This window comes from Nicotiana tabacum, chromosome 2 (genome assembly GCF_000715075.1).
Source record: "Nicotiana tabacum cultivar K326 chromosome 2, ASM71507v2, whole genome shotgun sequence".
NCBI lineage: Eukaryota > Viridiplantae > Streptophyta > Magnoliopsida > Solanales > Solanaceae > Nicotiana > Nicotiana tabacum.
The window spans coordinates 89085283-89103084 of NC_134081.1; the positions used below are offsets into that span (position 1 = coordinate 89085283).

Below are 17802 nucleotides of genomic sequence, written 5' to 3' on the forward strand. Positions count from 1 at the left end.
AAGAACTTTGAACAAAGAGAATTGAAATAAATTGCCTTGATATGCATGTTACAATGTGTCATGAATAATAAGCTTTTCCCTTTATATAGTAGGGGAGTTTTACCCTAAGTACAATTCTAAGAAAGGTAAAATTCTTTCGTTTCGCTAACCACTAATTTTCTATCGATACGGGGCGAGATTCACGCCATGATATCTGGTTAGGCACAAACATCACGACCCTTTGTTAGCCGTGTGTAGCTGTTTGGTAATACTCTCTGAAGTCTCAATCCTCAGATCGGACCCGGAGGATATGGCTCCGATATCCCCGAGGGCAGGTGTTTTGCCCGAGCCCCGATACGAGGGGCTCTTCGCTCTGACTCCGATCCATTACGGTCATGTTCCTGCTCCGTTTGACTCATCGGAAAGTCGAGTCATGCAGTGGGCTCGATTTTATCCGTATACAAAAATACAAACTAAAAAAGATAACCTTTTAAGTCTACTTCCCCCCCTAATTAGATGCTTACTTGGTGGACAATAAAAGAAAACTAAAACAGGAAAAGATCTCCCAAAATCGACAATCATGGGAATGTTAACAAAATCAGCAATTACTCTTCCAATATATTATTAGGTTTACTCAAATAAAAAAAATTCAAGAGTGAAATTCACTTTACCCCCTTAACCTTTAAGGGTTGTAAAATAATACCCCCTTACTTTTTGAATGAGAAAGGCAACCCCCCTTATGCAATATTTTTTTAGTGAGAGTTTATTTTTTAAAATAAAGATTTTTTCTCTCTCTATCCTTTTAAAGGTGAAGAATAATATTTTTTATCCAAACCAATACTTGAATTTCGTCTTTCTTACTTGTAAAATTTAAGGTATTTTTCTATTATATTGAGGTTATATTGAAGCCATTATTAAAAATTTTGCAATAAAGAAAAATAATTTGCATACGAAATTCAAAAAATATGTTGAACGCACATTCACCATGGATGCTTTAGCATTTCATAAAGGAAAAAAGATACACTGAAATAGTCAATTCTCTGATATTTGTTAGCTGAAAAAATTGTTGCTATGAGTATTAGTAATTTATTTATGTATTTTCTTTGAATATTAAAATTATTATATTAAAGAGATTATTAAACTTTACTTATTTTTAAAACTTTTTATTGAACAGAAATTATAGTTGATAATGTCATATTTGAAAATTTATTATGGAAACGTTTTTATATTACATCATATCTTAATTAACTATGCAGGAAGAAGGCTAACGGGAACTCCATAATTAAATTATATAGATCCTAATGTTTGTCATATGTTGAGATTTTGGCTATAATTAAAGAAGTTGGTTATTCTAAAAGTTATCTATTAAAAAAAGAAAATTTTTTTGTTAAGAAAAATTATTTCACCGAAAATCTATTGCACAAGGAGGTTCCTTTTCCCATTCAAAACATGAGGGGGTATTGTTTCTCAACCCTTAAAAATTAAGGGTAGAGTGGACTTGACTCAAAATTTAATTGAAAAACTTGGATTTGAGGATCCAAGTCAATCCATAAATTTGCAAGATTTAACCCACCATATCTTGAGCTATTGAACCAAAGTAATTTTTTTGGTAAAAAGCTAATACAATAAGTGAAAGAGGTAGAAACATAGAAATGTTATTGGTAACTTTCAATCAAAAAATATTTCTTTTATTGTCCACCAGCTAAGCATCTTAGGAAAAAATAGACTTGAATTTTTCTTTTTTAGTTAATGTCTTAAAACAAGTAAATAGAGACCTGAGCATACTTGTCAAAAAATAAACTAACCTTGCATAAATAATGTTGATTATGTGATTCACATAATTAAATTTCTCGTCACCACTAACTAAGAGGAAAAAAGAAAATTAAATAGTTCAAGTCAATTTATTTTGCCAAAACAGAAAAGTGTGTCGTGTTCTATTTTTCCTAAAAATAGCAAGTCACACTTGTAGCTAGGGGTGTTCAAATCGAACCGAAAAATCATACCAAACCGAAAAGTCAACCCAAACCGATTAAAAAACCTGAGTAGGTTTGGTTTGATTTGGTATTAAGTAAAATAACCCGAACCAAACCAATATATAAATGTATAATTTTTATTTATACTTTTAAGATTTTATATAAAATTTTCTTCAAAAAATATCTAGAAATACTTGGGATCCTCTCATGAAATATAATATTTAATAGAACTATGAAGTGCTTCTATTTTTATTTAATTTAAATTATGGATTCTATCATCACTTTTTTATCACGTGTTATTGAAATGCGTCAATCTCTTTATTTTTTCATATTCATATATCAAGATCTGTTAATTCTTATATTTTTTCGAATTTGAAATGGTATTTAAATATTTTTAAAATTAAATAGAATATATCATTATTTAGGTTTCATATTGATTTTTATGTTTAATTATTAAATTCGGTTAACTTTAAAAACATACATCAGCGAAAAATTATTGTTAGACGATTAAGAAAATAACTATCATGTGTTACTAAAAAAATTATCCCATAAGAATATATTAGTAGATCATATGATTGTAAGTTCTTTCGATTTTTATTAAATATATATTCACTTATTAAAATTTTACCTATAACTTTAACAAAATAGGATTGAAATAATATTTATATAATAAAAAAATTTAAAAAACCCGAAAAAAACTATAAAATCGAACTAATCCTCGATATACATTTGGACGAAAACAGAACCAACCCGCTCAATTGCACACCTGCTTGAAGCCGTGCTCTTCAAAACTTCAACTCCCACCGACTTTCCAGATCTCCCTGTCTCTTTGTCTTTTCAACTAAAATCTTGAAAAAAAATTCTGGATTTCAAAGAGTACTATTTCTTGCTTCTCTCCGTTAATGGCTTCTAAGTTCAATCCTCTCCAATATCACCCACCTCCAAATACCTGCGCTTGCTTAATCCAGGACCCTAAACAACTCACTCCTTCTCCCAAAACTCTCATTCAAGATCCAAAATTAGTTATCAATGGGGGGTCCACACTCAGTGGCCATGTCAGCATTAGTGGGTCCAAGAACTCAGCTTTACCTATTCTTGCAGCTACCCTTTGCTGCTCTGGATCTTCAAACCTTAAAAATGTACCCTGTTTATCAGATACTAGAACAATGGCTTCAATCTTGAAGTCTTTGGGTGCTCAAGTTACGACTTTTAATGGAGAAATAGTGGTTAATACTGATGGACTGCTGTCTTTAGAACCTGATTCGACTGAAATTGGGAAACTTAGAGGTGGGTTTTTTGTGTTAGGGCCATTATTGGCTCGATTTGGTGAGGCTACTGTTGGGTTACCTGGTGGGTGTGACATTGGAGCTCGGCCTATTGATCTTTATATTCATGGTTTCCAAGCTCTTGGTGCTACAGTTGAGTTGAGGTTGGTGTGAGCTCATTGAATTTCTATTTTTTTTTTCACACCAGGTGTTTTCACCAAAATAAGCAAATTTAACCTTAGTAGGCGTTTGGACATAAAAATTACATAATTTTAAAAATATTATTTGGAATTTAAAATTATGTTTGAATATGCATTTCACTCGAAAAAATATAACAGTTTTGTGCTGTGAGAGGCGAAAAAAGTTTTTCCAAAAAATTTGAAAAATTGGTCAAAATTACTTTTTGATTTTTGAAAAACTCATTTTTTTTTTAAATCTCCAAAAATTTATAAAATTTTATGGACAAACACATTTTTGAAAAAATATTCCGGAAAAAAGGAAAAATAAATCTATGGACAAACGGGTCCTTAGTACCTAAGTCCCAATTTATGTGGCACCGTTTTAATTTCAAGAGTCAAACAAGTTTTTCTTTGACTATAATTTTTTATACATGCTTTTTAAATATTTTGAATTGTTATTATTGTGATTTATAGTAGTAATTTTTACATCATTTTCAAATATTTATTTAAAAAAACTTAAAGATTCCATGTCAAATTCACGGTAAGAATTAAAAAAGGTTGACTCAAAATCCGAACAGTGCCACATAAATTGAGACAGTGGGAGTAGTAAAAGATTAAACTGAGAGTATATTGGTTTGGTGATAAGTGTGGATGCCAGACATATTCTCTTCTATTTATTGGTTTGGTGTAACACCGGGTGCGATAATCTCTTACCGGCAGGAAGTTCCAACTAGACACTTAAATTGGAACTCGTGACACTACAATTTGAAACTGAAACTGGCCTCCTTAGGGACTGTTGGATTTCTTATATGTGAAGTTCTCTTTTAGCTTTTTGACATGGTATTATGTCCAATGGTTTCAGTTTGATTGTGCCATAGTACTGATAGCATGTGAGTTTCTTCAGAATGAGTAGTGATTAACTTTGTGAGACCACATAGGGATGGAAAAGTGCAAGCACATGTATCAAATGGTAAAGGTTTGACTGGTGCAAGCTTCCGACTCGACTGCCCCAGTGTAGGAGCAACAGAAACTCTTATGATGGCAGCATGTTTGGCTGAGGGAAATACTGTAATCTCAAATGCAGCTCAAGTATGAAAGTGTATTGTCTTTCAACTTCTATAATAAATCTGTAATCTTTATTATTAGCCCTTCATTTTGAAATGCACCGATCATTTTTTTTTTTATTGTTGTACTTTGATATGTACGATGCAGGAACCAGAGATCATTGACCTTGCTGGCTTCTTAACAAATTGTGGGGCAGTTGTGGAAGGAGCAGGAACAGACACACTGTATATTAGTGGAAGGAGAAGGTTGTATGGTTCTGAGTATAGTATAATGCCCGACAGGATTGAAGCCGGAACTTATATGTTAGCTGCTGCTATTACTCGGTCATATATCTCAATGTCGCCTGTCATTTACAGCAATTTGACTTGTTTATTAGACAAGCTTTCATGTGCTGGTTGTAAAATATTACAGCTTAGTGATGACACTTTGGAGGTATACGAAATGTGCTAATCTCTTAATTTTCTTCCATCTCGTGCATGTGTTCGTATGATAATTTGGTTCATGAGACCAGCTTTCAGCAGTACCTGGGGCAACTAGAGACAATTTGCAAGGGTTCAGTATCAAGACGCGTCCATTTCCTGGATTTCCGACAGATCTCCAGCCTCTGACAATGGCATTGCTTTCAACATGCAAAGGCATAAGCGTTATTGAGGAAACTGTCTTTGAAAATCGTATGAGCCATGGTATGTGGTAATTATGATGCCCGGCTACTTTTGGTTGTTTGTACAGTCTAGTTGTTTCGAAAATCACCTGCATAGCTCATGTCAGAAGTTTATCCCTGTAGAAGTTATTCCACAATCTGGATTATTGACTTGTCTAGTTGACCCCTTAGTGATGAAATATATCACTGTACTGCTCAATAAAATGTGACTACTAAATGCTACTCATTGTGTTGATTTCCATCTTTCTTGAGAACTACTTGGAATCATGAAACCCCTATTGCTTTGGTAATTTTAAGTTTGTACCCCAATGAATCAACATTGATCTCTTTATCGAGGAAGCAAACATGTTATTATGTGTATGTTGCATGATCATGACTCTTTCCAAATGTACTGCCAATTTTTAGCAAGAAGAGTGTGCTCAAGATTCTATTCTGTCCTAGTTTTCTTTGGCCTCTTTACACTGACACATATGTATTCCATTCCCTTTCTCTTATTCTGGTGCTTTGCATTCACCAATCAGGGATGCGGTTTATGTTTTCTCCGTAGAATCTGATTCATCTCACATGATTGTCTTAGAATATCTGGTCAGAATGCATAGAAAATGTTTGATGCCTTTTCCACTGATTATTTTACTTAAAATATTTCTGAAGTGTTTCATGATTTTCTACTGTGCAGTAACAGAACTGCAGAAATTTGGAGCTAAAATTCAGGTCTGCGGAAGCACAGCATTAGTTTTTGGGAAGGGAAATGCAAGGTAAGTCTCTAGTCCTTGATTGATTTCCTGAAACAATTTATTCAACCGAGTATGGGAAATTGATTATATTCTTGTATGGACCTTTTTCTAGTTCACTATGTGGTTCTCAAGTTATTGCAACTGATTTGCGTGGGGGGATGTCATTGGTTTTGGCGGGTCTAGCTGCTGAAGGATGTACTGAAATCAGTGGAATCTCCCATGTAGATAGGGGCTATGAAAGTTTGGAGATGAAACTTCAGGGTCTAGGTGCCAATGTCACAAGGATGACTTCCAGTAGCGGTCCTAGCTAGAATTTTGGTATCAGCTTTGCAAGTCGGTAATTTATCTTTGATACAAGACTTCAATCGCAAAGCTCATTGTTCACTAACCTACTAATTGTACTGTTTGTTTGACCACATAGATTGATTAGGGGAGGCTCTTTTCTTTTGAGTTTTTTTTCGAATTTGAACTTGAACTTGAACTTGAACTTGAACTTGAAAGGATTTAGGATAGATGTCATGAGTAGTAGTTTTGGCAAGAAGTAGTATATCAGAGGAAATGCAAGTTGATTTTCTACTTCTTGGTTGAATTCCAAAACATGTTACTCAATTGAATAGACATCAATAAATTTTTGCTATACCCCCTAAAATTTTTGTTGCTCCTTGGTTTGCTTCCTACTTTTGCCAATTGATATTTCACCTTCCTGAACGATGTCAGAATGAGGCAATGGAGCCATTGGCCAATCATTTGCTAACCTACTAATTTATATATGAGCATTTGCCTGACCTTACGAATTTTGTGGTTAAGGCATTTCTGTGAGTTGTGACTTTATATTCTGTTGTTGTTCTTTTTACAACTACTAGCAGTACATTTGGAAAGAGTCATGATCATGCAACATACACATAATAACATGTTTGCTTCCCTAATTGTAGTTTACTAGCCCTCCCCAGTCACAAAATTGTACTGTTGGAGATATATGGTCCCCAATGTCAGATAGTAAAGATCGTCAAAGGGATTTAAATTAAATTACTTAACTTATTACCTTCTTGTCATTCGAGTTATTTCAATCAACTCATCAGTTAATACAGTATTCGTTTCTTCCACCAATAGCAACTAATGCCATTAAATGCAGAACCTCTAGTTTTACTTGAATTCTCGTTTTATGGCTGTCGAATTTACCCAAATATACAGAGGTCAGATATGCTATGAAAATAAAATAGCCCTGGAATTCCATGGAAATGAACTACGACTGTCCTTTTGCCGTCCAGCTCTGTAGAACCGGTGATATTTAGTTTAAATTTGAACAAGTTAAAACTGTTGAATCAATAACGAGTTGGTTATACAAAAGTTTACTTTGACAAAATGGCTTAGATCAATTTAAGCTAAACATTGGGTCATAATTCAACTAACCCAGGTTCCAATTTTTTCATGTTGTTTGTTATCTATATAACTTGTTCAATTACAAAACCAAAATAATAAAAAACTTTTTTCCTTTATCATTGTATTTATAAAAAACCAAATCATGAACGCTTGTTTCTACTGCCGATAAAAGACTTTGACATCTTGCTTCCACATTAAAGTTCAAACATTCATCTGTGTAATCTACACTGACAAAAAGAGTACAAAATCTGACTTTCAAACTAATGGAAAATTTGATCCAATTACCAAAATCAACTGGCCGCTCTTACAAGAGCTACTAGCTAGTATCAGACTACAAATGTGACCTAGTCGATTTTAAACTACTAAAGCTCAGGCACATCAAAAGTTGCTGGACAATAGAAAATTCAGCTTGTACATCTGCAATCACTTTGGTATTCTCCTAAGTAATCTGTACTGGCCAAATACATTCTTCTGCTGCCAGTGATATGGAATAAAGAACGACCGATACAATGGAGGAGATAACTCCCTGTCCAGATATGGAAGTGCTGCAACAATCTGCAGGCAACATTCTTAAAAGTCAATAACATGCAGCATGGTAAGAGAGAGATGAGCTTACGAGGATGAGCCAGTACCTCCCATGTAGACAAGTCACTTCCTCGTGTAGGATAAGGCCGTTGAAGTTGCAGCTCTATCAGAAAAGTGCATTGCTCAGGATCCGTAAGCTGTAAAATTATTACCAAACAAAGCTGAGTGTCATCCTCGAGTTGATATAAATTGTACACTACAATAGAAACAAAATACAGACTTGCTAATATGCCAAACTGTAAAAGATGGACATTGTTTCTGGTTAAACATAATAGGAATTGTCCGCTTACATATTGCTCCTCTGATGCCTTGTTCTTATTATTGAAGTAAGATGGTGCTGCCGAGGTCCCACCCAAGCTAGAATTGAATGGAATTGGAAGAAGGCCCGTGAATCCATCATCCAACCATCTAACTTGGCCCACGTAATCAGGAATGAGGAACGAAGAAGGGAACCGGTGCCACTCACTTCCAACGCAAAGGACAGAACCTGAACCACATGGGGAGTTTAAAATGTAATGGAGAAATGAATAAAATGTAATGGAGAAATGAATACTGCATGTGAGTCTTTCAGAATATGAAAAGATGCAGCATGCGTCCAGCCTCGTATGCTAAACAAAGCACCTGGAATGCACTGCATCTAGCAAGAACAGGGTAAATGGAGAAAAAAGAACATAGCTGTAACTTTAAAATGAAAAATATCACACATAGATGTTCTTAGTGTTTCTGCTCGCATTTGACAAATGCTGATATTAAAGGGCGATTATCTAACTGACCAGATAAATGGAGAACCACATGATAACAGCAAATCACCTCTCATATCTCGACCTTAATAATTTCATCTAGGTTCAAATCATTAAATCAGGTATTCACTTTCAACCCTATGCCAGAAAGGCACACCTTTGGCTCCCAAAAATCAGATTTTAAAAGAGAAATCGTTTCACCTGCTCGTTTATCCAGTATTTGCTAATGTTACTGGATAAAAATACTTTATACAACAAAAATAAGTTCAAGAAATAATTATAAGGTCTTTTTAATCCAACAAATAAAGATCTTAATGCCAGGATCATAGAATACATGTTATCCTCAGGAAAAAATTAACTCATGCATCAAGATTTTTACACCATTCACCAGAGTCTTAAACATTCTAAAGATGAAAATCTAACAAACAGATATTCAACTCTTCATTAAACAGGCTAATACTCACCTGTTCCAGCGTCATCGTAGTAGTCTAAATGCTTGTAAATCTCAATAGGAGCTGAATAACCATTAATAAGGGAAAATGTCCGAGCATGGGAGGAACAAAGAATCAAACCAAGAGCTAGAGGTCGGAGAAATTTTGCTATCTGCATAAGCAAAGCAAGTGAATACTATAGGCACTGAAAATTGAAGCTTGATAATTTCTCTTCGGGCATAGGAAATTACCATAACTAGAACGGATGTATCGTTGGGATTATACTTATCCCTGAACAGATCAGGAAAGCTCTCAATCACAGCAGAAGCAGCAACACAGATAAGTGGATATATTGGGTACAGAAATCTGCACAGGCAGTAAACTATGAGTTGCTACATCAGATTCCAATTTGCAGTTCATGTTACAACTTTCAATCTCAGATGCAGTTAAAGATAGATTCACGTTTCTTGGCTACAAATATGATTGCCTTATCATGAGCAATGACACTAGCATCTTCCGGGCAATTATCATTTCGTGTGAAAAAAGCTAATGCATCAGCTATCAAGAACAATGCCAAAATTTAAACGCTAATATGTGGATTCCATACAACCCGAACAGACATACAAATCCCTGATAAATGAAATTTCAGTATAGTACTGCAAATAAGAAATTTGAAGAAGCCAAATATAGCTCCACTTTTCCTAAAAAAGGATTTTGGTAGAGCATGTTGACCAAAAATATCTTTTCAGCTAGCAACTTGTCATAGACGAGCCACTATAAAGGTCCTACCGGGTTGAACTCGGGAAATCAGGAGTTTTGGCATAACAATTTCAGTCTGACTTTTAGTTATTTGCTATGTTACCTTGCCATATTCAGAAAACATACTTATTTCCTCTTGTTATATCTTCAGCGGCACATGAAGCTCTACAAGTAGACATCTCTCTCTCTCTCTCTCTCTCTCTCTCTCTCTCTCTCTCTCTCTCTATATATATATATATATATATATATATATATATATATATATATATATATATATATTCTGGTGGCAAGGAGAAAAATTGAAGAGGACTAACCTTTCTTCTTTGTGCGGCTGTAAGGACATAAAGGCAATCCAGAGATAGACAGGTGAAACAACAACCAACAACTCAGGAGCATACTTCTTCTTAGCAATGGGTAGTATTGCTAAGAACAGTAGAGCAAACACAAAACAGAAGTTGAAATTGTTAAAGCCATTCCTCAAATAAAACGATGGCCCTTCAGTACCATAGAGATGACTTTCACCACCCCCTAAAACATTGTATACCATCAAGTTGATAACAGAGGATGTCCACCTCTTATAGTAGCGGTAGTCAACAAGAAGTGAGAGTACCTACAACAATTTGTACAACAAGTCGAGTCATCAGGCAGCACAGATATGTGTTCCAGGGAGGGAAAAAAGCATGCCAGCAGCACTAAAACGGGCAAACTAATAGGTTAAGTGGAATTTTGAAATTTCAATTTAGGAAGATGGACTTGCATATTGAATTTTAGCAAAATGACCATTTGGTTGGCGATCTTCCTGCATCTTGCACAGTAAGCATGAATAACTCCATATGTTGGAAACTAAGTTGCTCCGACAGGGCAGTTTATGTACCGGATCTGGTCAAACAATTTTGGATACTTTGACCATAATGGACGGAAAATTTCAAGACGAGATACAATTTGATTCACGAAATCAGAACCAAAACTAGGGTAAATTTGAAGAAAATAGCATACATTATCTGTGAAATCAATCCTTTACTTATCTACAACTTGAGAATAAAAATAAATTCACACTTTACAAGTTATATGTAAGTATTCCACAAAATTTCTCATAATTTAGAGATATTCTTTTTATTTTTATATTTTTTTGAATTATTTTTAGCCGGATCCCCGCACCCTTATCTGTACTAGGATCCGTATCCCCGAATCTTAAAATTTATAGCTTGAAGGATCTGACCTCTAGATCCGCACCCCTATTGGACACCCACACCCATGTCCGAGCAACTTATGTTGGAAATGTATAATTTTGATTCCCTTTAAAGAAAACTTCCCAAGTTTTAAGTTTGAAACACGAGAACTCAACATCACAAGAGACTTAGCTAGCGTTTGGCCATAGATTCCCAAATTTGTTCTGAAAAATCTGATTTGGGTGAAGTTTGGTTTGAAGATGAAAATGTGTTTGGACATCAATTTTCAAAACATATTTCTTAAATTTATTTTGGAAAAACATGAAACATGGCTTATACCCACAAGTTCTAAAAACTATCACAAATAACCAACACTACTATTATCAATAACATTCATTATATTATCGCAAACCATAGTCCTGAACATAAATAAATTTGATACAAAATTATCATTTTTATAATGAACTACATAATACACTATTAGGTGACCGAGAAGACGAAGCAACATTGTTACAAAATAATAAATGGTGGGCTCTTTTATAAAATACAAAAGTTTGGGGCAATTTTTAAAAAATGTAATAGTGATATTTTGGCCCAAAACCAGCTATTGAGCTGGTTTTGGGATTTAGGATTTTGCCAAAATGTAGGCAAAATCTATGGCCAAACATGTGTTTGCCAAATAAAATCCAAATTTATTTTGGCAAAATCTATGGCCAAACAGGTCCTTAATATGATCAAAACTTACCATAAGGATGACAGAAGTGACAACACCTGTAAGAAACACAGATTTGAATCTCTTAACCAGTGAGTAAATTGTCAGTGGAAGAAAAGCAAGGATCGAAAACGGCCAGCCCAGAATCACTCCAGTGGCAGCAACAGAAACTGCCATGGCAGGCTTATTAAGGAGGAATAGTGCTGAAGAAAGAGACATGGCATACATTGAGAATGAACTCGGCAGGAAACCTGCGCAAAGGACACATAATAGGCCTTAGTATTATGAGAAAAACGGACCCAATGTACATGTGGTTGAAAGTTGTGAGCAAGACCAGATGTGTTAGCAACCAATATTAAGGAGTCACCAGTGCATGTCTAGATCACACATAGTATGAAAGCACACAGAAAAAGCTAAAATTTAAAAATCATTAATTGTTTAACACCAGAAAATGAAAACCTCAAATATAGTTCACAGAAAGAACATACTTGTGCTTCATTAATTGTTTACCACCAAAAAAGGAGAAACCTCAAATATAGTCTAGCGAGAGAACATACTCGTGCTAGCAAAGAAACAACCACTTGCTAAGCATAGCATTGCGAGTGTATATGATGCAAGACGCTTTCCATACTTCCGGGAAAGGGCTACAACTAGAGCAGCATCGCTGATCACAGAGAGCACTGCAAGAAAGATTCTCACAGCATAAAATACTCTCACCTGACATGTTGAAAGATGGAGAAATTTGAGAAACAAATAAATGAAATGACTAACAATGGGAAATATTTCTGGAAACAAAAACAATCTCACCTTCTCCTCCCCAAACCACAATGAAGCAGGCCAACCCACCAGTTTGTGAAGTAGGATATAAAGATATGACCGCAAGGCAAACTGTGAACTGCAAATAACATGTTACCCAACTTTGTAAAGTACCATCAAAACAAAGTGAACTCTAGTTACTAAAAGGGAATCATACTAATATCATCAACCAATCAATTGTGCTTCAATCCAAATCAAAGTTGGGGTCGGCTATAAGGTTCCTTTGTAACCATTCCTCTCTATTTGGCCATAAGTTATTTCAATACCAATTTTCTTATAAATAATTCATCTAATAAGGCAAATAATGGGTTCTCTAGGTCACACACTTATCCCCACACCAGCACACAAGTCTTGAACCAAATTAAAGGACTCTCGTCAACTACTAACCTAATGTATGTGTAACAACAATGACTAAACCTTAATCGAAACTACTAGTTTGTATCCTCTATATGAATCACTTGCTGCCAATCCCAAAATATATGTCTTGGCATATGTACCAAAGGATGAATATTTAAACTACAATATGTGGTACTATAAGTAAAGTACATACTTGAATATTTAGATATCACAAGTAGAGATAAAGTACTCCCTCCGTCTCAATTTATGCGGCACTATTAATTTAAGAACGAAAGAAAGACGTCTCAACAACAACAACCCAGTAAAATTCCATTAATGGGGTCTGGGGAGGGTAGTGTGTACGGAGACCTTACCCCTACCCCAAAGGAGTAGAGAGGCTGTTTCCGAAAGACCCTCGACTCAAGAAAACAAAAAGACAAAAGGACAAAAGGAGACAATATTAGTATCACCACAACAATCATAGGAAAAATAGAAACATCATGAAATGCAGAAGAAAGATGCAAAGCAAAAGCGATAGCTAGTAAATAGGACATGCACTGAAAAGCGAAGTAGTAAAACACAACATTGTCACTGGCTATCTTAGACAAAAACCCTATCTGGCTAGTCCCACAATGGTACGAAGTAAGTCAAGACTCAACTATTGTTGGGATTTTAAGCTTGTGTAGCTTAAAGAGGGTGAATGAGAAATGGGGGGAAAATGAAATATTTGAGTTTCTCTCCTTGGCAAAGGGACATTGTCCTATATTGGAGGAAGAAAAGGCTTTTGATGGGTATATATATAATTGCTCTTCTTCTAGCTCTTAAAGAGTTAAGAAGAAGGCAAGCCTCGCGCCGTCGTCGTCGCTCGCTCGGCTCGGCTTCGGCTTCGGCTTCGGCTTCGGATTTGGTCAAAGATCGATTGATTGATTAATATTTTTGGACAAAATTCCTTTCAATTATTTAATTACTTAATTAAATAATTAAAGAAAAATTCAATCCGGAATAACTCATGACCCGCGATCCGGTCAGGGAACCGACAAACCTTTTGCCTCCAGGCATCTCCAGAGAACTTCTCTAGGAACCTTGTCATACGCTTTCTCTAGGTCAATAAAGACCATGTGCAGATCCTTCTTCCTCTCTCTGTACAGTTCCACCAACCTCCTAACAAGGTGTATAGCTTCTGTAGTCGAACGACCCGGCATGAACCCGAATTGGTTGTCGGATACAGACACTGTCATCCTCATCCTCACCCTCACTTCAACCACCATCTCCCACACTTTCATGGTATGACTCAGTAATTTGATACCCCTATAATTGTTACAACTCTGGATATCACCTTTGTTCTTATACAATGGGACCACCGTACTCCACCTCCACTCATCCGGCATCCTCTTCGCCTTAAAAATAACATTAAACAACCTAGTCAATCACTCCAAACCTGCTCTCCCCACACACTTCCAAAATTCCACCGGAATCTCGTCTGGCCCGGCCGCTCTGCCCCTACTCATCTTACGCATAGCTCCCACGACCTCATCAACCTCGATACGCCTGCAGTACCCAAAGTCACGGTGACTCTCGGAATGCTCCAATTCGCCTAGCACAATATCCTGATCCCCTTCTTCATTCAGAAGTTTATGAAAGTAAGTCTGCCATCTCCTCTTAATCTGGGCATCTTCCATTAATACTCTACCATCTTCGTCCTTGATGCATCTCACTTGGTCCAAATCCCGAACCTTACTCTCTCTCAACTTGGCCAGCCGGAATAACTTCTTCTCCCCGCCTTTTTTACCCAGTTCCTCGTACATACGACCATAAGCCGCAGTCTTAGCCTCTGTGACCGCCAGCTTAGCCTCCTTCCTAGCTGTCTTATACCTCTCCATGCATGCTCGCCTCTCCTCCTCATCTATGCTCCCCACTAACTTTAGGTACGCCGCCTTTTTAGCTTCCACTTTACCTTGAACCACTTCATTCCACCACCAGTCTCCTTTGTGCCCACCAAAGATGCCCATCGAGACTCCTAACACCTCTCTCGCAGCCTCCCTAATACAGTCTGCTATCGCTGACCACATAGTGCTCGCGTCACCACTGCTCTTCCAAGCTGCCATAGCCGACAACCGCCCCTCCAACTCTTGGGATTTATCCTTAGTTAAGGCTCCCCACCTGATTCTCGGACTTCCTCGAATAGACCTTTTACTCCTCTTTAACATAATACCAACGTCCATCACCAAGAGCCTATGTTGCGTCGCGAGTATCTCACCCGGAATCACCTTGCAATCCTTGCACAGTCCTCTGTCACCTCTCCTGAGAAGGAGATAGTCAATCTGAGTCTTCGCCACCACATTTTGAAAAGTAACCAAATGCCTCTCCCTCTTTGAAAAGTTAGAGTTCGCAATCATCAACCCAAAAGCCTTAGCGAAGTCCAACAACGATGTACCTCCTCCGTTCCTCTCCCCAAAACCGAAGCCTCCATGCACCTCACCATAACCACCTGCAGTCAACCCAATATGCCCATTGAAATCCCCTCCTATGAATAGCTTCTCGGTAGGCAGAACCTGACGCACAATCTCATCTAACCCCTCCCAGAAGCGTCGTTTAACCTCCTCATCTAGGCCTACATGCGGCGCATAGGCGCTAACAACGTTTAGAGTGCACTCTCCAACCACCAACTTAATAATCATCAATCTATCATTCACTCGTCTAACCTCGACCACAGACTCTCTAAGTTCCCTATCCACCAAGATGCCCATTCCATTCTTACCTTTCTGGACTCCTGAGTACCAAAGTTTATACCCCTCCGCGTCCTTCGCCCTCGACCCTACCCACCTAGTCTCCTGGACAAACGCTATATTGACCCTCCTCTTCTGGAGGATCTTCGCCAACTCTATAGACTTACCCGTCAATGTACCTATGTTCCATGACCCGATTCTCAACCTACAGACACCCTTGTTCCCTTTACCTCCCTTGCCTCCCGCCCCACCCCCTAACCCCTGCCCTACCTCCCGCCCCACCCCCCGTTTCCCCCGAGGACATGACCTCACTCGACCATCCCAGACCACAGCCACTATACCTACGACAGAGTAAGAGGAATCACTATCACACACAATATAACCGATCAAACCAAAAGAAGACAAGTTGCAACTACAGGCACACTAATACGGTGAATAAACTAATACGAACTAAGCTGACAACAATTTAACTAACACAACAAAGGGAAACTGGAAAACGGGAGGTACCAACTCACACGAGTCCAATATTAACAAATAACAAATTCTAAGCAAGAACAATAGAACCTGAAGTCACAACGAGTGCCGAGAAAGGTGTTGTCCACAGCAGCTATGTTTTGGAAGTTCCCGCCCACTTCGCTCGAGGCTCGCTGGAAAATTGTCTCAGCCGCCGCCGCCGCTAGGCTAGGTCAGTGCGCCAGAAAATAGGGGGACGAGGTGGAAGAGACGAGGTATATGGGAGAGAAAGAAGGGAGAAGAAGAAAAGGGAAATATAAGGGGGGAGGGGGGGAGATCTGGGGAGCAAAAAGGGGGACAAGAAAACAAGAAAGAAAGGGAGGGGGGAAAGGGAAGTAACGGGGAAGAAGGAGAAAGCAGGAGAGAGAAAGATAGGAAAAGAAGACAAGGGGTGGGGTGGGGGCCGGGGTCTTACCTGGTCCGGTGTTCGCCGGAGGTTCGGTGATATGATGGAGCGACAAGAGAAAGACGTTAGAGAGAGAGAATCAGACGTTAGAGAGAGCTCAATCTCATTACTCGTAATGAGAAGAACGAAAGAAAGACTTCTGAAATTTGTGGTCTAAAACAAGCCATAAACATTTTTATAGTTATAAATCATCTCATTAAGGTTAAAATAAAAAGTTAAAAGGTAAATGTTTCTAAATATAAAAAGGTGTCACTCTTCTTGGAGTGAAATTTTTACACCATCTGGTCACCTTTACTTGTTGTAGTAGGTAATTTGTCTTATTTTCAAGATTACAACTCTCACAGTGTAAGGAGGATTACATGTAGCTATCCTTTGGATGACCTTATAGTGCAAGAAAATGTTTACATTGACGGTTATATAACTAAACTCTTCTTTTTGAGACAAAGTGTGCCACATGAAATGGAACAGAGGAATATCACTTAATACTACATCGACTTTGTTTGATGGATCCAGAAATTATCACTTAAGAGACAGAGAACAAAAATGCTACGCATCAACTAAAATAAGATATTCCAAAAACAACATTTGACTATGCATTAACTGTATAGTACTATGTAATTGAAGAAGGTGAACCTGTACTCCCAAGTTTGGAAACCGGACTTATAGAGCAAGTAGTGAAGAGGCTCCCAGTAATTGAACACCTCATCACAATCGTGAATTATATTTGACGTAGCGCTCATGTGCCTTAGCATCCCTAAGCAAATCAACGGCAGAAGCCAACCTAGTCCTTTATCGACGCCCTCATTCTCACCATCCGATCTCTTCGGCTTATCCACCTTTGAATACGACGTCGTTGGCGATGATGCCGTCGCCGGAAGATCCGACGGTAAAGGTCGTCTCTGCCTCGTCGCTAGAGCCATTTCACTGCTTAGCTTCTCTCTTTTCTGAAAATTTGTGCTTTCTTCTCCTTCTGGTTCAATAAGCGGCTTTCCGGTTGTTTTGAACCGTTTGGGGACTCCGGTTCAAGGAGATCCTTTGCTTCTTCTTGAAGTTAAACTCATGTTTGAGCTAAAAGTGATATCCTATTTTATTAAATTGCATATGATAGGTTGAAAATTTCCATCAATATTATGAGTTTATGTTTAATATCTCAAGTTTTAAAAGGTTATAGTCACACGGGGGCTAGGACATGATAAAATCACAAGTTTCAATTTTTTTTTATTATTTTGTCAAATTTTGTGACGAATCAAGTTACATCACATAGATATTGAAACTGATGGAATAATTTTCATTGGATTAAAGTAACAAAAACCTACTACTCTGTCACAAAATCACTTATTCGAAATTTCAAATGTGACGTTGTCTAAATTAAG

At 37.3% G+C, this 17802-nt stretch overlaps 2 protein-coding genes across 2 annotated transcripts; one reads left to right on the forward strand and one right to left on the reverse strand.

The window, feature by feature from the left end:
- Positions 1 to 2676: 2676 nt before the first annotated feature.
- On the forward strand, positions 2677 to 6505 carry LOC107819931 (uncharacterized). The gene is made up of 6 exons (XM_016646121.2): positions 2677 to 3381; positions 4335 to 4485; positions 4609 to 4893; positions 4973 to 5144; positions 5799 to 5877; positions 5969 to 6505. Exons 1-6 carry the CDS (start codon positions 2855 to 2857, stop codon positions 6165 to 6167), a joined length of 1413 nt encoding a protein of 470 aa, XP_016501607.2. The 5' UTR covers positions 2677 to 2854; the 3' UTR covers positions 6168 to 6505.
- An 884-nt stretch (positions 6506 to 7389) lies between these two features.
- On the reverse strand, positions 7390 to 17530 carry LOC107819930 (alpha-1,2-mannosyltransferase ALG9-like). Its single transcript, XM_075235968.1, has 10 exons — positions 17063 to 17530; positions 12440 to 12527; positions 12190 to 12349; positions 11666 to 11883; positions 10066 to 10361; positions 9244 to 9358; positions 9026 to 9164; positions 8112 to 8308; positions 7869 to 7958; positions 7390 to 7791 (listed from the first exon to the last, which is right to left on the reverse strand). The coding sequence occupies exons 1-10, from the start codon at positions 17347 to 17349 to the stop codon at positions 7660 to 7662; spliced, it is 1722 nt and encodes a 573-aa protein (XP_075092069.1). The 5' UTR covers positions 17350 to 17530; the 3' UTR covers positions 7390 to 7659.
- Between the last annotated feature and the right edge of the window lie 272 nt (positions 17531 to 17802).